This window comes from Oryzias latipes, chromosome 20 (genome assembly GCF_053564925.1).
Source record: "Oryzias latipes strain Hd-rR chromosome 20, Olatipes_Hd-rR_3.1".
Lineage (NCBI taxonomy): Eukaryota > Metazoa > Chordata > Actinopteri > Beloniformes > Adrianichthyidae > Oryzias > Oryzias latipes.
In genome coordinates, this window is record NC_136256.1 from 15,687,351 (window position 1) to 15,706,933 (window position 19,583).

General features: G+C 39.0%; 1 protein-coding gene across 17 annotated transcripts in view; it reads left to right on the plus strand.

The window, feature by feature from the left end:
- ntng1a (netrin g1a) overlaps nucleotides 1-19,583 on the plus strand; it is a 159,229-nt gene that overhangs the window by 137,780 nt on the left and 1,866 nt on the right. For 4 of the 17 annotated variants that reach the window (XM_078938770.1, XM_078938769.1, XM_078938768.1 and 1 more), the window contains 4 exons: nucleotides 2,990-3,034; nucleotides 4,932-4,991; nucleotides 6,326-6,493; nucleotides 10,098-10,232. In XM_078938770.1, coding sequence (XP_078794896.1) covers nucleotides 2,990-3,034; nucleotides 4,932-4,991; nucleotides 6,326-6,493; nucleotides 10,098-10,232 — 408 coding nt within the window. The remainder of the gene's footprint in view (nucleotides 1-2,989; nucleotides 3,035-4,931; nucleotides 4,992-6,325; nucleotides 6,494-10,097; nucleotides 10,233-19,583) is intronic. The other 13 variants (XM_078938777.1, XM_023950095.2, XM_078938779.1 and 10 more) reach the window with 11 other exon arrangements.

Genomic DNA, 19,583 nt, shown 5'->3' on the forward strand with positions numbered 1-19,583 from the left:
GAACAAAACCAGACCAAAGCAGATATCAAGTGGTAGAAGTTAAAAAAGGACGAATGTTGTGTGGTCGGGACCTGTTGGAACAGATTTTGGAAACTTGGAGGAAGGTACTTCGTGTGTCATCTGGAATGAGGAAGACTTGGTGATACAACCGGTGTCTGAAAGGTTGGACAGAAAGGACGCGGAGGCGGATCTGTACAGGTCAAGTAGAGAGACACAGATTTAGTCGGTTTGATCAAGGACAGGCATGGAAGTGTGTTGACCGGTTCCACCAGTGACGGTAAGTTCACAACCCTCTTAGCAACGCGCAATCAAGCAACCAACACGAAGTCTTTGTATACACACATATATGTGCGTTTTCTGCTTTTGCGTATGTACATAGCTATGCACATTTTAGACTGTTTTTGGGCTCTATGTAGCAAGCATTTACTTCCAGTTAAAAAGTCTATGTAAACACACGTTCAAGAACGTCATGTTCACACATTTCCACACACGTTTTTAAGAACATTTTCGGGCTCTACGTTTAAAACGCCCGACCATTGAATGTCACGTTAAAAGTTAAACCTGGTTGAACTTTACACAAATTGGATTTGGTCGTGACTATGGATGGCATCTCTTCCTATTATCGGAAATGCCAACAGTTGAAAAATTTACTTTTGAGAAAAACCTGATCTTAAGAAGCCATATCATGGGGCAAACATAACCTCCTGCAAACAACATGATTGTTTTTACTGAGAAACACAGAAGGTTCAAACATGGCAGAGACAATTTGTTTTACACAGCTTAGAACTCTATCTTTGGCAACAATTTCCTGTGTTTCTTCTTTCTTTGCGCTCTTCCCATCCTTTCCACCATTTGCTGTCTTTAAGTCAATATTTTTGATTGGATTGAAGCCTTACATTTGGATTGGACAACTCAAAAAGCTTTATCATTAGATTATTCAGCCACAAAAGCAGATTTGGTTCTTTACTTATCCCATTTCATAGTCCAATTTTATCTAAACAATCTATAACAAAACATTTCATTTTCAGCTTAGTTACTCTGACCTGGGATGGTCCAAATCCTCATTCCTCCACTGCTGTGCTTAACAATTGATCTGAATCTACTGACACACCGGGCATACGCCATAAGTTCAAGAAAGTGCTACACACGGATTCCTGAATGCACAGTTAGCCTGTTTTCAAACTGGACAAGCAGGAAAAGGAATTTTTCTTTTTCTGATGTTTACTAGCACATGTCCGCCATCTACAATTAGAAGAGGCTTTGTGCGAAATGTTAAAGCGGGGCAAATCTCATAAATCTTGCTCCAGGCTTTTTCTTTCACAGCTGTAATCCAATAAAAGAAAGACTTGGTGTCATAGAATTCCGTCCGCGTGAATGAATGGGGGACGCCATCCACATGTCTATAATAAATCAGAGTCCCTGATTGCTCAAAGTCTTACCCAGTTTGACTTTTAACACACGTTCAATGAGCATGAGTTTCGTACCTAGAGCCCGGATACAGACTTAGTGCATATAGCTACACCTGAACATAAGAGTTTTGAACGCGACAAGCGCATTTACACATGTTTATACAGACTTTTTCTTGGAATTGACCGCTTGAATGCACGTTGCCGAGGGCGCTGTGAACATAGCTTTAAAGATTTCTAGCTTAGCAAAAACAGGAACTTACTAGCAAAGAGCATTGGTTCAAATTAAGCATTAAAGATACTGGAAAAAGCTGCTTTTACACTGTCAAGATCACTTTTTACTTTTTTATTATTTTTCGGATCTCTGTTCCGCTGGAAAACACATTTGATGAAAAAAATTGATGAAACAACGCTGGCGTGGTTGCACTTTTGTAGAGACCGACATCTATCCTTGAGGAGATTTGCTGGAACATCCTTTCGTGGTGGTACTACCTTTAACCTTTTGTACTTGGGAGGGGGGCATCCTCATTGCTCAACAATGGATCCAAAATCCTTTTCCCCTGTTTACATATGCATTAAGGTTATAGACAAAGAGTATTGCTTCCAGAGGTTAGCCATATTCATAAGCCTCTTTATAATGTAATTTCCTCCTTGCACTTTTTTGATTAAAACAAAGAAAAAGGCCAAAGAAAACTAATCGAGGTAGTGGGAATTGCCAATTTATGCCCAAAGACAACCGCAGTAAATTTGCATTCTTTGTCCACACACGCAGTTAAAGTAATAGGCTTCTCACCAACACCCTTCTGAATGCTAACTGGCCGGGATTGCATGATTCATGGAGTCGATAGCAAAAGGACACAAAGATCAAGTGATGAGATGGTGGGCCATAAGGAAGAATTTCATCTGTATGTGCCCCCCCAACCCCGGTTTTTGGCCCAGCGCTCTCCATTTCCAACCGCAAAGTATTTCCCTGACACGGAAATACGGACTTGTATGTAATTATGAGGTTATGCTACCCACAGCAGTCTGTCATTCCAAGTACCAACACCTGCCATTATTTATTCATTGTTATTCCTCCACCAGAAATAGACTGTAATTAGATATTGATTACATAGTCAATGTGATGAATTAAACAAAATACCCCTTAACGCCTTCATTTACTATACATAGTTTCCACTCTCTAGCATAAGTCATGACTGAAATATAAAGTTTTAGTGTTTTATGGGGATTTTTTTTTTGAGGGGGGGTTGTTTGTAGGTTGTCCACTACTCCACACACCCAACACTACAAGTCCATGGGCGTCAAGCAAATTACATACAATGTCTCCTTGATGTCCTTCTAGGGGGTCTTTGGATGCATTTTCTTTGCTCGTTCATGTCAGCCCCTCCCCATTGTATTTGCTGTTCCCCGATTGTGTTTTATATTTTTTATTTTTGACCGATCCGAGTCATGCCAGACATGTTTGTCTCTTCAGATGTCTGTGTCAACGACCACTGTAGTCTACCCCCCCCTCTCCTTTAGGCTGTTAAGTGCATCTCACAAGCACAAGTGAATAACCCCTGATTTCTTTCAATTGCACGCAGTTCGGCCGAATGCCTCGTCCCTAGGTGTCATTAACCGAAAAGAAGGTAGGCATCTAATAATACGCAACAGCTGTCTGTTTATTTTTGCCGCAGATCTACCTCAGGTGTTTGTACCCTGACCACAAACTGGCTCCTTGGTAGCCAAATACTTTCGGATTCGTCTTTGTTTTTCCAGCTTTTGATGACGTCCTTTAGGTTTGGGTGTTTACTGCTGCCCTGACACGGCGCAGTGTGGCACCTTGTGCTGTCCAACACTGGATCTGTGCATGCGTACATGCTATTTTCATTGCAGCTTGTATGGAGATCCCTTGATTTAGTGAAAGGCAGGAGATGTGGACCTTATCTGAGCTGAATCCATCATGCCAACATTATCTCCATCCATCACAAGTAGAGAATCTTTAAAACTTATAAATAGCACAAGTTGGAATAGCACAGGTTGGGGTAACCTGTTGGAAGAGGCTTAGTGTGAAATGTCAAATATCCTGAATCTTGCTCCAGGTTTGTTCTTTCACAGCTCTATTACCGATACATATCATACAATATAATTTCACCGGGCAAAAACCGCAATTATTAATTTCTCCTCCATGATCAGTTATCATATGGTTGACACTTACGTTAATTAAAAGGGGGCGTCATCAATATGTCACTACCAAATACAAGTCCCCCATCTTGTCAGGGTTTGACCTGGTTTAACTTGCAATCCATGTTCAATGGCTGTATTTTTTACATACAGGCCGAAAACAGTGATAGAAATGTATGTAGATTCATGTGAAAGTGTGAGTTTTGAATGCAAAAGCCCATAACAGGATTAAACAAGTTGACCAAAAACTTTCATTGGTAGGGGCCGTTTCAATGCACCTTGAACATATATGTAGGGGTAAAACGTACTTTTCATAAAGTGGACAATAGTAGATCAAGGATTGCATTCTATGCTGACGATTCTGAACTATACTGTTAAACCATAATATCTGACATTTGTAGCTGTTGCTGGTATGAATAGCCAGCTTCACTTAAGTCTTAGTCACAACTGTCCTTACGAATAGATACAAGCTGTCTGCAGGCGAAAAATTGACAAACTGATACACCTGTACACATGGGTGGCTTGAACAAACCAGCAAAGTCGTAGACCACTTGGTGAGCCTTTAGAGTTAAAATGTTTATTAGTATTTTTTTTCAATGGGCATGCTGTGGTCCTAGTGAATACTTATGCAACACGTAGGGTTAACTTTAGGGGGAAGAAGTTTAGTCGAAAAAGTGTCGTTCGGATTTGTTTATTTTTTGATTGCCTCTACATCCTGTACTTCTGTTCATGGGTCAAGTGGGTACGCTTTGTGGTGTACTGTGACTGCTAGAAATGAGAACATTAGAACTTGTAGATTGTGTGGACGAGCGTCCGACAGACACTTATGCATCACCTGCAAACACTGTGCGTTCAACAATCTCAAACATCAGTAAGGGGCCAGTACTCGCACCTTACTAACAACTAGAGTGTGGCATAAAGGCACCATATGTGACAGAATCATCTATATGTCACAAGGGTGTGTCACTTACATTATCCTTACAAATAATTCTTGATGCACTTGCCTCACAATACACGACAATGGTATGTTCCATTCTCATGGCATTCCTTAAGGTGGTCATATGAGCCTCAAGACACCTACGCTCATTTTATGATGCAGCCACTCCCCTCTACAACCCTCCACAAGCCTGGAAAACCCAAAAGCCCAGGGCACATGTACGGGTCAACCCCCAAGTGGGTGCATGTGACTAAGCCTCTAGCAATGTTCTTTTTTTCCATCATTCATCATTATCTAAAGTTTCTTTTAGATAGATCTTTAAGAACATGGTGCTTCTTTATTTCTTTATCATCACATGTTATATTTGATTGCAATATCATGTTTTTTTTATTCATTTGTTTTTTTTCTTCTTTTAATTTGTCCAGTCGCGCCTCAAATAGCATTCTCCACTGCCCCTTCTGTCTACGTTGCAAACAGCAAGCGAGGTAGGAGCTCCGAAATTCTTTTATTTCTCCCCCCCAGACGCCACCTGAGTCTCCCTTTATAAACTATTGTTTTTGTTTACCTGTAATCCCCCCCCCCCCCCCCCCCTACACACACACACCTAACCTCTGCCACCCCCAACAGCACTGAGGCTCCCTTTATCTCAATCTTCAGATCTGATGGCTTTCACTGCAGAGGGCACATTAAAGTCCCACTCTTCAATTGGATCATTTCCAAACCCCGTAAACGGCCCGTGGAATCATTTCTGTGTCTGTGCAAACAAAGCGGTTGTTTTGGCTATGACTATTTTTGGGGAACAATGTTCATGAGACGTTTTTATTCCCCATGCGTGCATGATTTATGGCCGTAGCCTATTTGTGGAAAGGAGCCATTTATTTGTCTTGTGAGAGCACGCGTTTGTTCCAGTGTGGCTTTGGTGGAACGTGCCGATGCCGGTGGAAGGCAGAGTGGAGTGGACGTTTCATGTCCGTTCTTTCCCATCCTTGTCAGGTTGATTGTGGATGAACAGAGAGAGCTGACCTCAATAGAGGGTTCTTAACAGCAGAAATCCCTGGGACAAAAGCCCCATCTGGTAGCCGCCCTATTCTGGATCCTTGAGTGTGCTGTCACTCGGCTTGGCTGCCAACGGGGCTTAAGGGTCACATCTGTCTGCGCCGTGACACATGGTGCCAGTGGTCACTATATGTGGCAGGCTTGCATGGTGACCGCCGAACTGCGGCTACGGGTGTACTGATAGTTCTGCCTTTGGGCAGCACCACTGCTGAGCATCGCAGGCAGTGCAGTTCCTTGTTCCTAATTAGGTTTGGCTCATCACTACAGAAAATATTAGCTTGTTTTAATTCATTTATTGTTTCTTGAGCTTTCAAAATGCTGATTGTGTTTATTAAAGTACAAACCCTAAATTTAAAGTTCCCCCATCATCAGGTTGCTGTTAGGACCCATTTCATTCTTGTTCTTTTTGTGGTGCTTTTACTGTGATCTTGTTGAAGCTTTTCTTGCTTCATGTTGTGGTGTGTTTAAAGTGATGTGAGCTCTCTAAATCCTACTAACAATGCGCTCTTTTTTGTTTGTGATGTCTGTATTTAACTCGGACTGTGCCTTTGTCAGACTAATCATAACCAACCCTACCAGCATCCCCTCCACCATGCAGCATCGCCATTTTTAAAACCTTGCATGCCATAGCGCCTCACTCAAACTTTTGGTAACCCCTCGCTGTGACATTTGCAACACTGACATCACTCCTGCGCCTCCTTCTTCTTCCTCCTTCCTACCTTCCTTCTTCCTCCTCCATTCACATTTCCTCTCTCTTTGCAAGACTGCGAGTGCTTCGGCCATTCCAACCGATGCAGCTACATCGAGGTGCTAAACACCGTCATTTGCGTGAGCTGTAAGCACAACACTAGAGGCCAGCACTGCCATCTTTGCAAGATGGGCTACTACCGCAATGTCTCAGCAGAACTGGACGATGAAAATGTGTGCATAGGTTAGTCCCCCCCACTTCACTTGCCACCCCCTGTCACATTTTCCTCACCACACCCCTTGTCCTTTTGAGGAATGTCATGTTTTGCAACCACATTTTCCATACACTGCCCTTTCTAGATGTTTCTGAGTGTCTCTTTCTGTGTCCCAGGCAGCTGTGCGAAATGATTCACATAAAAAATATTAAATGCCAAAAATTAAATGCCAAAAATCTAAATGCTAGCTTCTGTTTTATACTAGCTTTTGCTAGTATAAAACAGCTTTATACTAGCTTTTGCTAGTATAAAACAAAAAAAACGATTTTTCTTTTTTAGCTCTTAATATGTCTACCAGCTAGCTAGCTTGCATCTTCAAGTAAGCTAATAACTTTAATAGTTGTAAACTAAACAACACTGCTAAACACCAAATGTAGAAAAAAAGCCTACCAGGAAAAAAATATTCTGATACTAAACAACAAAAGAATAGAACTGGAAAAGGTGTTGATAAATGCAACAAATTTTGGAGAATTTAATAAATTGAAGTCTAAGAATAAAATAAAAAACAATGAAAGATAACTAACGTTAAAAAAGATTTTTAAAAAGATAAAATAATTTTACAGTGAACAGAAATGATCATATTTAAAACCACCCAGAATACATTGATTTGTTCGCCTCGTGCATTTTATAGATTTGCGGTTTGAAATAAAGTCCAAAGTCAAAGTAAACTTTATTGTCAATCTCTATAATATTTTCGCATACATAGAAATTGAAATTTTGTTTCTCTTCAAACTCCAGTCTAAACGGGGAATCTGACTTCAAATAACAGAATAAAATAGAATAAGACAAGCAAAATAACTTTTTAACAAAATAAAAGGAAATTTAAAATATTAAAATAAAAAACAAAATGACAAATTAACATTCAATTTAACATTAAGCTAATGTTTAATTCCCCCTAGCTAACGTTTATTAAGTTCTTTGTTTCACAAACAATAATAATGCTAATGTGCTAGTTTAAGGGTGCTAGTTCTGCAGTCCTTCATGAATTTTAAGGCCGTGTCACACAACTGCCCCGTATTTTTTGAGCATTTTCCACATATGAAGTTTATGTCTTTCGTGAAACATGTGTTATTATACATAATTTGTAAGTGTTTCCTTAGTTCATCATTCCTTGATATGCGCAGATTTCCATCAAGGGTTTTGACCAACGGGTCTTTACATGAATTTCAGTTTAGAGCTGTTCAAAATTATTGGTCAGATAAGAAGTACGCAGTTTATGTCAATTTTACGTAGTTTATACACAATGATTACGTAACCCTTACAAAGTTGTAAGTGATTTTAGCTAGTTTTTCATACAAATTTGTGGCTTTCCGCAACCAATCCACGTATGTCTGACAGACTTTAAATGCATGTAAAACCGATGTTTAACTTTTAAATCGCGTATATGTCGCTTATAGCACATGAGAATTACGTAATTGATGCATGAATCAGTAATAAAGTCAATATATAGAACAGAATATACACACATGTTCTACGTTGATTTATGTGTTCTTTGCGTGGTATATTCGTACTTCTTCCAGGGTTTTAACGTGGTTCATTTGTGACACATTTGGGAAATTTTCACATTCAGACCACAACTTTTCTAACTTTTTTCATGTATATTTACGTGTGACCAATTTATATGTAGTGGCTGTGTGACATGACTTACAGTAAATTTTTTGACCAAGCTATCCTACTTGCACATTTTCATCTTTAATGTTGTCAAATGGTACATATTTCGCTGATTTCATATTCTTGGTTCATTTTTGATTTTTTTTTTTTACAATTTTTATTGTTTTTTTTTCGGGGGGAAATTCAGCTATCTTGGTAGAAAATAGTTTAGTTGTTCAAACCCGTACAGTTAAAGATTTTATATATATATAAATAATTTCAGAGGTTCAATTAAAAAAAAGGGTTTTGGTGACTAGATATGAACATTCATACATTAAGAACAAATGTCTAATTCAAGCAAATGTCGCATATTAAAGTATATATATGTCCGTGTATACATACACCCACGGACGGGTGTGAGGGGCGTTAAAAAAAATAGTATATATATATATATATATATATATATATATATATATATATATATATATATATAGTATATAGGGAGTTATCTGAATTTTAAAAGGAATTTGGAAATGCAATGCATTGTGGTCTATATTCGCCAATCTAGTGAGGATCGATGCTCAGTGGTTTTTTCGCAGAGACATCTGGGAAATTTCCAGGGCTCTGAATTTTGGAATTGTGGATTTGGACAGCACCACAAAATGGCCAACTCATTGTGTAGGGCATAATGTAGCGAAGGAATTGGACACAACCTCTGACATTTTGGTGAAAAAATAATAAAATTGTAAAAAATTTAAATTAAATCGAAATAAAATATGAACTAATTTAAATGACTTTACTAAAGCTCTGTTCATTTTTTTATTGACATAAAATATCAAATTAAAGTACACAAATAACGAAATTGCAGCTATATTTTATTGAAAAGCTTCTATATTTACCTGTTTGTGTTGTTTTGCTCTTGACTTGTGTGCAGGCATTCATAAACAGCATCATCTATTTTGTTTATTCCAGCTAGCACAGCTCCCAGAGAAACAGCTGGCTATTGAAATCTTTAGCTACTATATGTGGTGTGAATTCACAGCGCTCAGTGTCAGCCACATTTGTGAGTCCAGGGGGGCAAATCTGACAGGCAACAAGGCTTCTGAGAGAAATGTTTCAGGGAAGTCACACCGCCACTGAGAGGTGCCAGGCAAGTGCATATGTCATATACATGAAGGGGCCTCAGGAGCAACAGCTGAAACGCGTCAGTTAGCATTAGGAGCCACAGAGGCATTACTGAGTGTTAGGCTGACCTCACCCACGCCCCCCACTCCTCCCCTCCAGTTTGTCCACATGCCATCACCTCTTTCCTCTGGCCTGACCCCTGGATGTAGCCGGGGTGCAGCCGCAGCCACACAAGGTGCAATCTGTTGGTCAGGAGCTGTCAGATCAGGAGTCATTTTGACTGCAAAGTGTTTTGGTGACTGGAGAGCTGGTAGGTCAATTAGGCGTAGCACACCAGTGTAGTAATCTACATACAGATATTTAATTTTAGAAATGATAAAAACCATTTTAAAAATATGCAAATAAGTCTAAAATAAAATAAAAATGTAGAAGAAGGCTCATTTAAGTGTGCTTGTCTCTCATTTCTTTATGTGTCAGACCTTTGTTTTCACAAGTCGTGTCTTCTCTTTTCTCTGTCCATCATGTCTGTGTGATTGATTTTCTGAAAGCATGTTTGCAGTCCATCTGAAATCAGCGCCACAGATCTTGCTTTGCATATTTGCTCATTGCACGATGTGATGATGTACAACAGCAAATCTGTTAAATATCAATGTTCAACCATTCCCCTTTTTTTCCCCACCACTCCACCCTCAAACTCATTTCTTTGAGCCTTTTAGGTAACTTTTTCTATCGAGTACGTCTAATCTTGACGCAGTTTGAGCTCAAGGACTCGAGCTGTCAGAGTTAACCGCCAATGCGGCGGGAAGTCGAAGCACAACCCTGTTCTCCAGCCTGTGTTTGTGTGTCTTGTTTTTCCAGAGTGTAATTGTAATCCCTTTGGCTCAGTCAGAGATCACTGTAATGGCACAGGATTTTGTATATGTAAGGAGGGCACTACAGGGCCCAAGTGTCAGGAGTGTCTACCCGGCTATTTGTGGGACAATGGCTGCAAATGTAAGTAGAACCGTTCCTGTGCAGCTGCCCCCCACCCCCAAACCCCTCTACCCTCAGCTCTGTCTTCCTCCGCTGTGTTCTTGTCACTGTTGGACCCCTCCCGAGCTTTCGCTTGTGCCCTACCCTAGCCTTTAACAGACGCAGGAAACCCTAATCGCTGCGCATTGCCCACCCCTGCCTGAGTTCCAGACCTGCACCACCCCTCTCCCTCTACTCGCTGTGGCCGTGTTTGCGCCGTCCCACCGTCAAGTTGACCCGCAAACGGAGAAGAAGCTACGGCATGGCGGGATGCATGCCGCTCACTAACTCAATTATCCAGGCGTGTCGCAGCCCAGCAACACAACAGCTGAGTCAATATTGACAAGCTGCCTGTGATCGTCGGCGCCAGAACACAACACGCCCGCAGAGTCCAACACCAACAATGTTAACGGAGAATGCTGGTCGTTGTCCAGGCCAACTCATTCCTCGCTCTTTCAGCCAATCCTTGCTAAATATAAACTCAGGCCGGGCCAGAATTCTGTCGCTACTCCCTGGTCAGTGCACTACATTGGGCATCTACCATGTCATTGAGGTGTCCGAATCTACAATTCAAAACTTCAGTGCCCTGCAAATTTCCCAGAAGTCTCTGCAAAAAACCAGTAGGCATCAATGTTCACTACATTAACAAAGATAGACCACAATGCATTGCGTTTCAATGACATGTTGTTAGAAAAAAAGGTACTTCTATTCTTTCTTTTTTTACAAATTATCCAAAATGTCATCATTACAAGGACAGTGGCTATATAAATAATATTTACATTGGATTTAGCACCGGTGTTGACGTTTATTCGACTATCGCAGCTCTTCAACTGTTTATGCAATTAACGTATTTTCAACAGAATCAACGGAAGCTTTGCGCTGATATGCAACACTTTACATTAGTGACGTGTTTACGCAATGAACGTCTTATTAATATTGTTTAAAAAGCGGCACCAATATGCCACACTTTTCGAACGTAAAGTAAGTGACATTTCCGGTGTTAAATGGTTAAATAGCAAAGATGATGTCCCCCATTATGCTAACCTAAAAAACCAACACATTTTGATAGGGACATCCCGCGTTACATAACTCGTCATTTTTTAACGTGCTACCTCTTCCTCTTTCGGCTTCTCCCATCAGGGGTCGCCACAGCGAACAAGTCGCATGGTGAATTTGGCAATGTTTTACGCCGGATGCCCTTCCTGACGCAACCTTCTCAAACCGGGCTTGGAACCGGCACAGAGGTAGAGAAGGGAACAGGGAGCAGCCCGGAGTCGAACCCTGGTTTCACGGACGGAAGGCGCCGCAAACCAGCACGAGCTAAACCGTCTCCCTTTTAACGTGCTACCTGCTTCAATTTAATTCATTTGGTAAAGTTTCACAAATTCTGACTTCAGCCTTTTAAATTATTATTAATAATAAAAATAAAATAACATGAAAAGTATTTTTTTCCCCCTCTTAGTCTGAAAGCAGCACTCGATGCGTTGCTTTCACTGAACTACCCTTCTTTTTTTTAATTTAATAAAACATTAAATGAAAGTAAAATTATTTTTACAGTTAAAATCGTGAATCCATCACCAGCGTTTGGGGATCTCTTATTTTAAGGACCTCAAAAACATGAGTTGGGCTCACCCAAAGCAGGGGGGGGGGGGTACTCTATACCCATTCGTCGATATATGACGAGTTGGGGCACGCACGTGTTGGTTTATTAGGTTTTTGTTACTTTTTAAATTTGTGACGTCGTCTTTGCCATTAACACTTTGCCATTGCCTTTAACACTGAATATGTCACCAACTTTACGCTAGAAAAGTGCCGCTTTTCTCTGCGTTAGAATTTAGCTGATTTGCGTCGTTTGCGCAAACACGCCACTACTGTAAAGTGTTGCATATCAGCTCAAGGCAGCTTCCGTTGAATTCGATGAAATTACGTTAATTGCGTAAATGGTAAAGAGTAAAGCTCCAATTTTAAAGGATGAAAAGGAAAAATAGTTGGCATTCACTCGAATGACGTTAAAATTGAGGGCACAAGGCCACACTATATGGTATTTCAGGGGTTAGGGAGTAGTGAGAGAATTCGAACATAGCCTCAGTTTTATCTACATTCAACTGTTTTTTGCACACAAAGGGATTTGAACACCTCCAAAAAATCCTATTTGAACTAATTTGAACTATTTGTCTAAATCCTATTTTAACCAAGAAGCTTTAATCACGATCACGCTCCGGGCACCAAACTTATTTATACGGGACATACGATGGTGGTTTTTCAGATGTATCCAACGGGGGCTCCATATTTTATTCCAGTGAAGAGAGTTTTCCTCTGTCTTATAAATATTAATCGCAGAACTTGAAATATAGGTTCAATAAGAAGTACGTTAATGCTGTTCGTCAGATGGAAAGGTCCAGAGAAAGAGCTGTTTCATGCAAAAAAGGCCACATCTTGGTCATCTAACAAAACCAACTGGCTAAATAAACCAAAGCAGTTTTGAAACTTGTAAAATGTTAGAATGGAGAAATATTTATTGCATATGTGCAAAAAATTATCTGATTTAAACAGTTAGGTTCGTGTAGTCTTCTGTCTTTTCATTTAAAGTAGTTTAGACTTTACGTAGAAATGAACAAAAATAATTACAAAGATTGCTTCTGTTTTCTTTTTGCAGGGAAATGCATGACCTACAGCTGTGTTTAAAGCATAAATACTTGGATATTTATGATTTGAAATGCAATGTAAAAAGTGCGAAGAGTTTTTTTCTCACAGATCCTGACACAGATGGATCGTCATTAAAATTCACAGTTTTTTTGGACTGCAACGTCTCGTCGCGCGCTAATGTATTCAGCGCGTGGAGCTTCGACAAACGCTGTCAATATACACATCTGTTTTTACTGTACACAAAAAGACGCGTGAAGGGCATGGCTCGAATCCCACGTCCTCTGAAGAGAAAATGCAGGTGCAGATTCTGAAGCGTATGCTTGGCAGGTTGAGGACAGAAAATCAATTTGCACATAATAGAAAAAAAAAAGCTCTTATTTGGCAATAATAGACAAAAAAGGCTTGTAGAACCCGAAAAAATAAGAAAACAAACAATTAATTTCAGCTGATAGGTCTAAAACGCCCAACAATTCTTTTAGGGGCAAACAGGCGTAGCATCCCCACCCAATCCCTCACTGAAATATTCACAATCTATGAATATTTAAATATTTTTCATATCAAGAGTTTAACTTCTGGACCCAATATGTCTCCTCCATGACTGAGCAAACTTTGAAGGTGCACAGGACTCTGAGAGACCGCAAACTGCCTGGAGTCAAATTATGAGCAGAACACGTCTACCATCCAGATGGATAAATGGATTCAAACTGTAGGTTAGACATAAAAAGATCCAAACACACTCTGTAGTGGCGAATACTACAACAACAATGCAATTGAAATGTTTTTTGGTAGTGAGGAACAATCAACTGTCACAATCCACAACAACAATCAACTGTCACAATCCACAAATAGACATTAAAAAATAATGATGCTGATAATGATACATATTTCCACCCTGTAGACTGCACCAGATCATACTGTACACTGTCAATGAATGGTCTATTTTGGAAATTGTGTCAAAAGACACACAGAACTATGAGGCACTCAAAAGTATAAATTAATCTGTATTTTAAAGTATTTTAAAGTGACTAATTGTTCAACTACAAGATTAGATGTTGGTCTGTGAGGACAGAATAGATGTGAATCCTAATTTCTCACAAACGTCTTAGCTTTGTTTGCATTTTTAAGCTGTTTAGCAAATTTAGCAATTACATAATTCAGAAACTTCATTAGCAGCTAATCTGTGAACAAAAGAAAGCAAATTAACACAGTGTCATCTGCATAAACATTACATTGTAACATTTGTAGATCATTACCACTTTACAAATAAATACTAAATGCTATTAGGAACAGTGGGCCTAGACTAGAGCCCTGGCGTATTATGATAATAGGTCAAACAATAAAGTTATGTTTGAGTTGTTGTATGTAGATTAGGATACATGCATTCAAAAACAGAAACATCTATGCTCATTTATGAGCGGTCATGAGGGCCTGAATGTTTTTTTTGGAAATGTGCTAAACACTTTCGCTGTGAATGTTTACTCAATTTTGTTCAAACTTTTTTTTTTTAACACAAACGACAATTTGATACTGGGGGAAAAAAACACAAAATAATACAGTTTGTTTTTTGGGCAGATCCAAAGCCATTTTAGTGTGTGATCACTTCACTACAGCAAAATATTTATGAAAGGAATCTAACTCCATAGGCCTCCATTTAGGATAAACTACTAACCACTAATCCTTTTATATTTATCATGAAACTTCTTCAGCTCAAGTTACACCAAAAATGACAAATAGACTGCATTTATCAAGTAAGAATGAAGTGAAAACGTTTCGTAAATCAATTGTAGGCTACAGGTTTACTCATGGGTAATGATCAGCTATTTCCTTACAAGATAAGCAACGTTTGTTGCAGATTTTAACCATTGACTGGACATGGACCAAGTGTGGACTAAGTGTGATGTCAGCAATAGAAAACGGTTTACTTCTGGGGTTTAACAAAATGAAGTCAATATAGTCACCGCCAAGTTTGAGCTGGACATCAGTAAGTAGATTGGTTGTTCTGAGTCAACGTTTCTATGGCAACCACTCTCCCCAATCAGATGTGAGATTGTTGGAAGTCCACACCTATACAATTAAAAAGTGAGCTACATAAAATCACCCAAACGAATCGAACATTGTACGTGAGACCACATACGTTTAACAGAGGCATCTAATTGGTCAGTTTATAACTTGAATAACTTGCAATAAAGACAAATGAATTAGTTATAGCTGTTTATATCTCAATAGAAGCCTTCTTGGGACTAACGGGTACTTCCTGTTTGGAACGCGAGGGGGGAGGGGTTACTCAGTCCAGTTCTCAGATACAATGACTGTAACCCAAAACAAAATGTCCTCTGTTTTTTTCACTATTCCATTTCTCAGTCCAGCGAGGCCATTTGGATGATAAACCGGCATTTCACTTTTATTTTGAAAATATTTTTGATCATCGTTCCAAAAAATACAAACTTTAGTCAATTTTAAGGTAATATATTACTAGCAAACCTTTGTGTTCCTTAACCTGCGGTGTTTCAATAAACCAAATCTCGAGGAGTGTTTGCATTGTCTCTGTTGGCTGCACAAAGTTTGAAGTCGTACTTTCTTAAGCTCCAAGTCATTATTCAAGCACAAACCTTCCGTCTTGACCTTCCCTCCTGCACAATTTATGCTCATGACCGTGGCCTAATCTGCATGCAGACTGAAAAATGCAATTAAAACTTAAATCTCTCTCCAAACACTAGTCTCCCACACAGGCACACCTAGCTCATCGGCCTTCCTCTCTAAATATTATCATTCATATCAAAAGCAAACGCAACAAATCTTGTCATTTACTCTCAGTTCCAGCTCTGTTTACACGTGGTAATGCAGGAGACTTGATGTTGGGGGGGGGGGTGAAGTTAGAAGAAGGTGCAAGGCACCCGAAGGAATTTCTAAGAGAAACTTTTCAGGCTGCACCAGTGTAAATCCTACCCGCCTTACATCACTGCCACAGCTTGTTACTGAGGCTTGTTTTTAAATAATCAATACCTGTGTTTTATGCTGGGCTTTAAGCTTAGCCTAATTGGCAGCCGATGGGGCCCTGCACCTGCGGGGATGGCTATTCAACTTGTAAAAAATCAGCTAAACTTGTCAGTCCTTAATTCATTTTTAATGGGACGGCTCTTCGAAAAAAAAAAAAAAATCTTAACATATACAGTAATAACAAATTCATAACCCTGAGTTGGGAGGAATGCTGCTATCATTTCAATTCCACTATAAAGCTCCATAATTGCACAAATCTACGGAGCCCGTGACCTGACATAAGTAAAAAAAAAAAAATTGTTCCTACGAAATAAAAATTTGTTCCCACGAAATAATATTTCGTTTCCACTAATGAAGTAATTTGTTACCATGAAATAATAATTCACGTGATAAGTCATTTAAAAACACGGATGTGAGCAATACTTGAATTTACAGCAGATAAACAAGAATCAAACTAGGGGATCTATTTATTATTATCTCGGTGAAAATGAAAAAAGATATGAGAATTAGGATGCCCGAGCTTGCTGCTTCCCCATATATTATTATATATATTATGTATTATTATTTCTGTTCGATCCTAAAGCACAACATCCCATAACGGAGCGGCTGTCGGTCTGCTGGCCGGCCATCTGCCCGCATGACAAGCTTTGCCCGGCCGCGGAGCTCGTTTGCTGGTCATGCTGGCATTCAAGACGGGCTGAGGTAACTTGTCTTTCATTAACATACTTGTTAGCAGTCACTTTATATCCAAAGGCTGAATGCTACGTATCCCATCATGCATCACACGTATCCCATGATGCAATCTCGACCAATCAGCATGTCACTGTAACTAAGGTGCATTCAAACACAACAGGATATGATGTACTTGAATGGATGTATATCAGAATATTATCTTGTGGGAACGAAAGATTATTTCGTGGGAACAAATTTTTTTTTCTCCCAATGTCATGTCACTGGTTCTATACATATCAAAGTGAAAACTTTACAAAATGTTAGCATTTTGTCACTTTTATGGTAAAAATGTATCTGATTGTATAATTTTTTTGCCTCATTGATAATATTGAAGTCTAAATGCCTCACAGTTGATGCATTTCTAAAGTGAATTATTTACATGAGTTGAGCAGAGCCTCCCTCCTCACAGTTGATTGAGCATCAATTTACAGTGTCATCATTGTTCTGCTGGTTGCCTTTCGACCGCTTTTACTTTGAAAGCGTGAGCACGCATGACCTGCATTTCCATGGAAGAAAACAGAAACACGCAATAGCATCTCCTCTGGAGGTGAAAGATGAGCAAAATGAAAGGTCATTGTTTAATTAAAGACACTGCTCCTCTTTAAAAAAATATAATAAAGCATTGAAGGGTTCTTTTGGAGGATAAATTATATTCAACGAGTGAAGAAAATGAAATTAAACCAAAGCATGACAAAGCCTTATAGACAGCAGCTTCTAAAGTGAGTCAAAAGGTTTCCTATTTCTTTTTTTTCATAAGTTAAAACAGGTGATGTCACTCTTTAGGGCTAAACTCATCTTTCTATAAAAAAAAAAAAAAAATCAACAAAAAAAAACCTCTGAAATAGGAATCGTGCAGGTAATGTTTCTGAGCAAGACTCCATCAAAGATCTATTTGGCTCTTCCCCGGGAGGCGGCATGCATCCGAGCCTCCGCATTAAGGAGGAGGCCTTATATTTGTTTTTTGTGATATTTATGTCCCGTTGAGTCCGTCGAGTGCTCACCACGTTGTTTTCCTCTCCCATGAAGGACGGATCCGGACAGAAGTGGGCCCCGTGTTTATCACTGTTTATTTGTCTGTGTGGGTTTATTAGTTTGTGCCGTGCTGCTTTGTTTGCCTCCAGCTTGCTTGACAGCTTGCCTCCGCTGGGAATAGTGTGGCCTCAGCGCCCCAGCTCTAAATATACACCGAATTTTTGCCTGATGTTGAGTTTGTCTAAAGTCAGGGGTGTTCGGGGAAAAACAGTGAAGGTATTGAAGAGCGGAAAGTTTTTTGTGTTAATGACTAAACCAGTCCTTTAATGCGTTTGCTGTTGTTTTAGCTCGTCTCAGCTGTCTACTCTCATATATCACATGTTAATCTGCATGTCCTGCCAATAAATAATGAAATAAAATTGTATGAAGGTTACATTGTGTTAAAATTTGTTATTTTTTAGCCACCACTAGGGGATGCCAAACTTAAATCTTTGAGATTTTAACATAAGTGTTTGTTTTATTCAAAGGTAGATAGGTAATAAAATTAATATTTAATTTTTCGGTGAGGTCTGATGACAATATTAATAAATCCATGTTACTAAATATGGACAACTGAATAGTTCATCTAACCACCTGCTAGAGGTGGTGCAACCAATTTAGCATAGATTTATAAAAAAAATTAACATTTCTTCACACGTAATATCTTGCCTGCCATATTGGCTTCACTAATATTCCTTAACACCAGTTCTTTGAATGATTAGTGTAGCCTAAAATTAAATAAATATGTTTTTTAAGTAATGTTCCTTTAAATTTTTTGGCCAGATGTTCTTTTTATGCTGTCGTAGTCTGTAGAAAGTTGTTAATCAGGGAGAATCTCACAAGATAGAAAAAAAGAATTTTAAAAATCACAAGCTACGTCCAAATTCCTTCATTCATTCAATACCTTCATCCTACATAGTGCACACTAGTGCGTTCACCATTTTGTAGTGCTGTCCAAATCTACGGCTATGTCCGAATTCTCACCCTAACCCCTAACTACTAAAAAACTATATAGTGCAGCACTATGTAGTGCCCTGAATTTAAAAAGTAATTCAGACACCATGCTCACTACTTTTTAAATTTTTTTAAACGGCGGATATGACGTCAGCGACTTCGCAAAGTTAAAATCTAATTATTATGAGCGTTTTGGGACAATCATTTATGAATTCAATGTCTTCTGAAGATAGTTTATTAAAAGAAATACATGGTTTTGGTCAAAATTGTCCTAACGCAAAGCATTGTGGTATATATTCGCCGATCTAGTGTGCAGCGATACACACTGGTCTTTCGCAAAGACTTCTGGGAAATTTCTAGGGCACTGGATTTTGGAATTGCAGATTCGGACAGCACTACAAAATGGCCAACGCACTATAGTGCACTATGTAGTGAGTAGTGATGGAATTCGGACATGGCCTCTAATTCCAAAATCGAGTCCCCTAGAAATTCAGTCTAGTCACCATAAAACACTCACACCAATGAGATTTTCACTTCCTGAAATCGCTGATTTCATATTCGCTGTTTAAAAAAAAAAGAAAAAAAATTGAGCATGGTGTCCTAATTGCTTTTAAAATTCCAGGGCACTACATAGTCCAGCACTGTACAGTTTTTTAGTATTTAGGGAGTAGGGAGGGAATTTGGACATAACAAGGAAGTGAAAATTTTACAAAACAGGAAGTGACAATTTAACAAAAAAAAGGGGGTGGAGTTTTTAAATAAAAAAGAAAGTGAAATGTTTTACAAAACAAGAAGTGAGAGGTTTATAAAAACAGGAAGTTATTACCTCCCTTAACACGTAATGACATTTTTTCTAAAAAGAAAGGAGACTTTCACAAAAAACTTTAATTAATTTTGAAAATTTCTGACTTTTTTAGAATACGATTATTTTTCCTTAATTTTTATATCCTGACAAGAGTTTATCTGTTGTTTCGTCTTTAACATGATTGGATT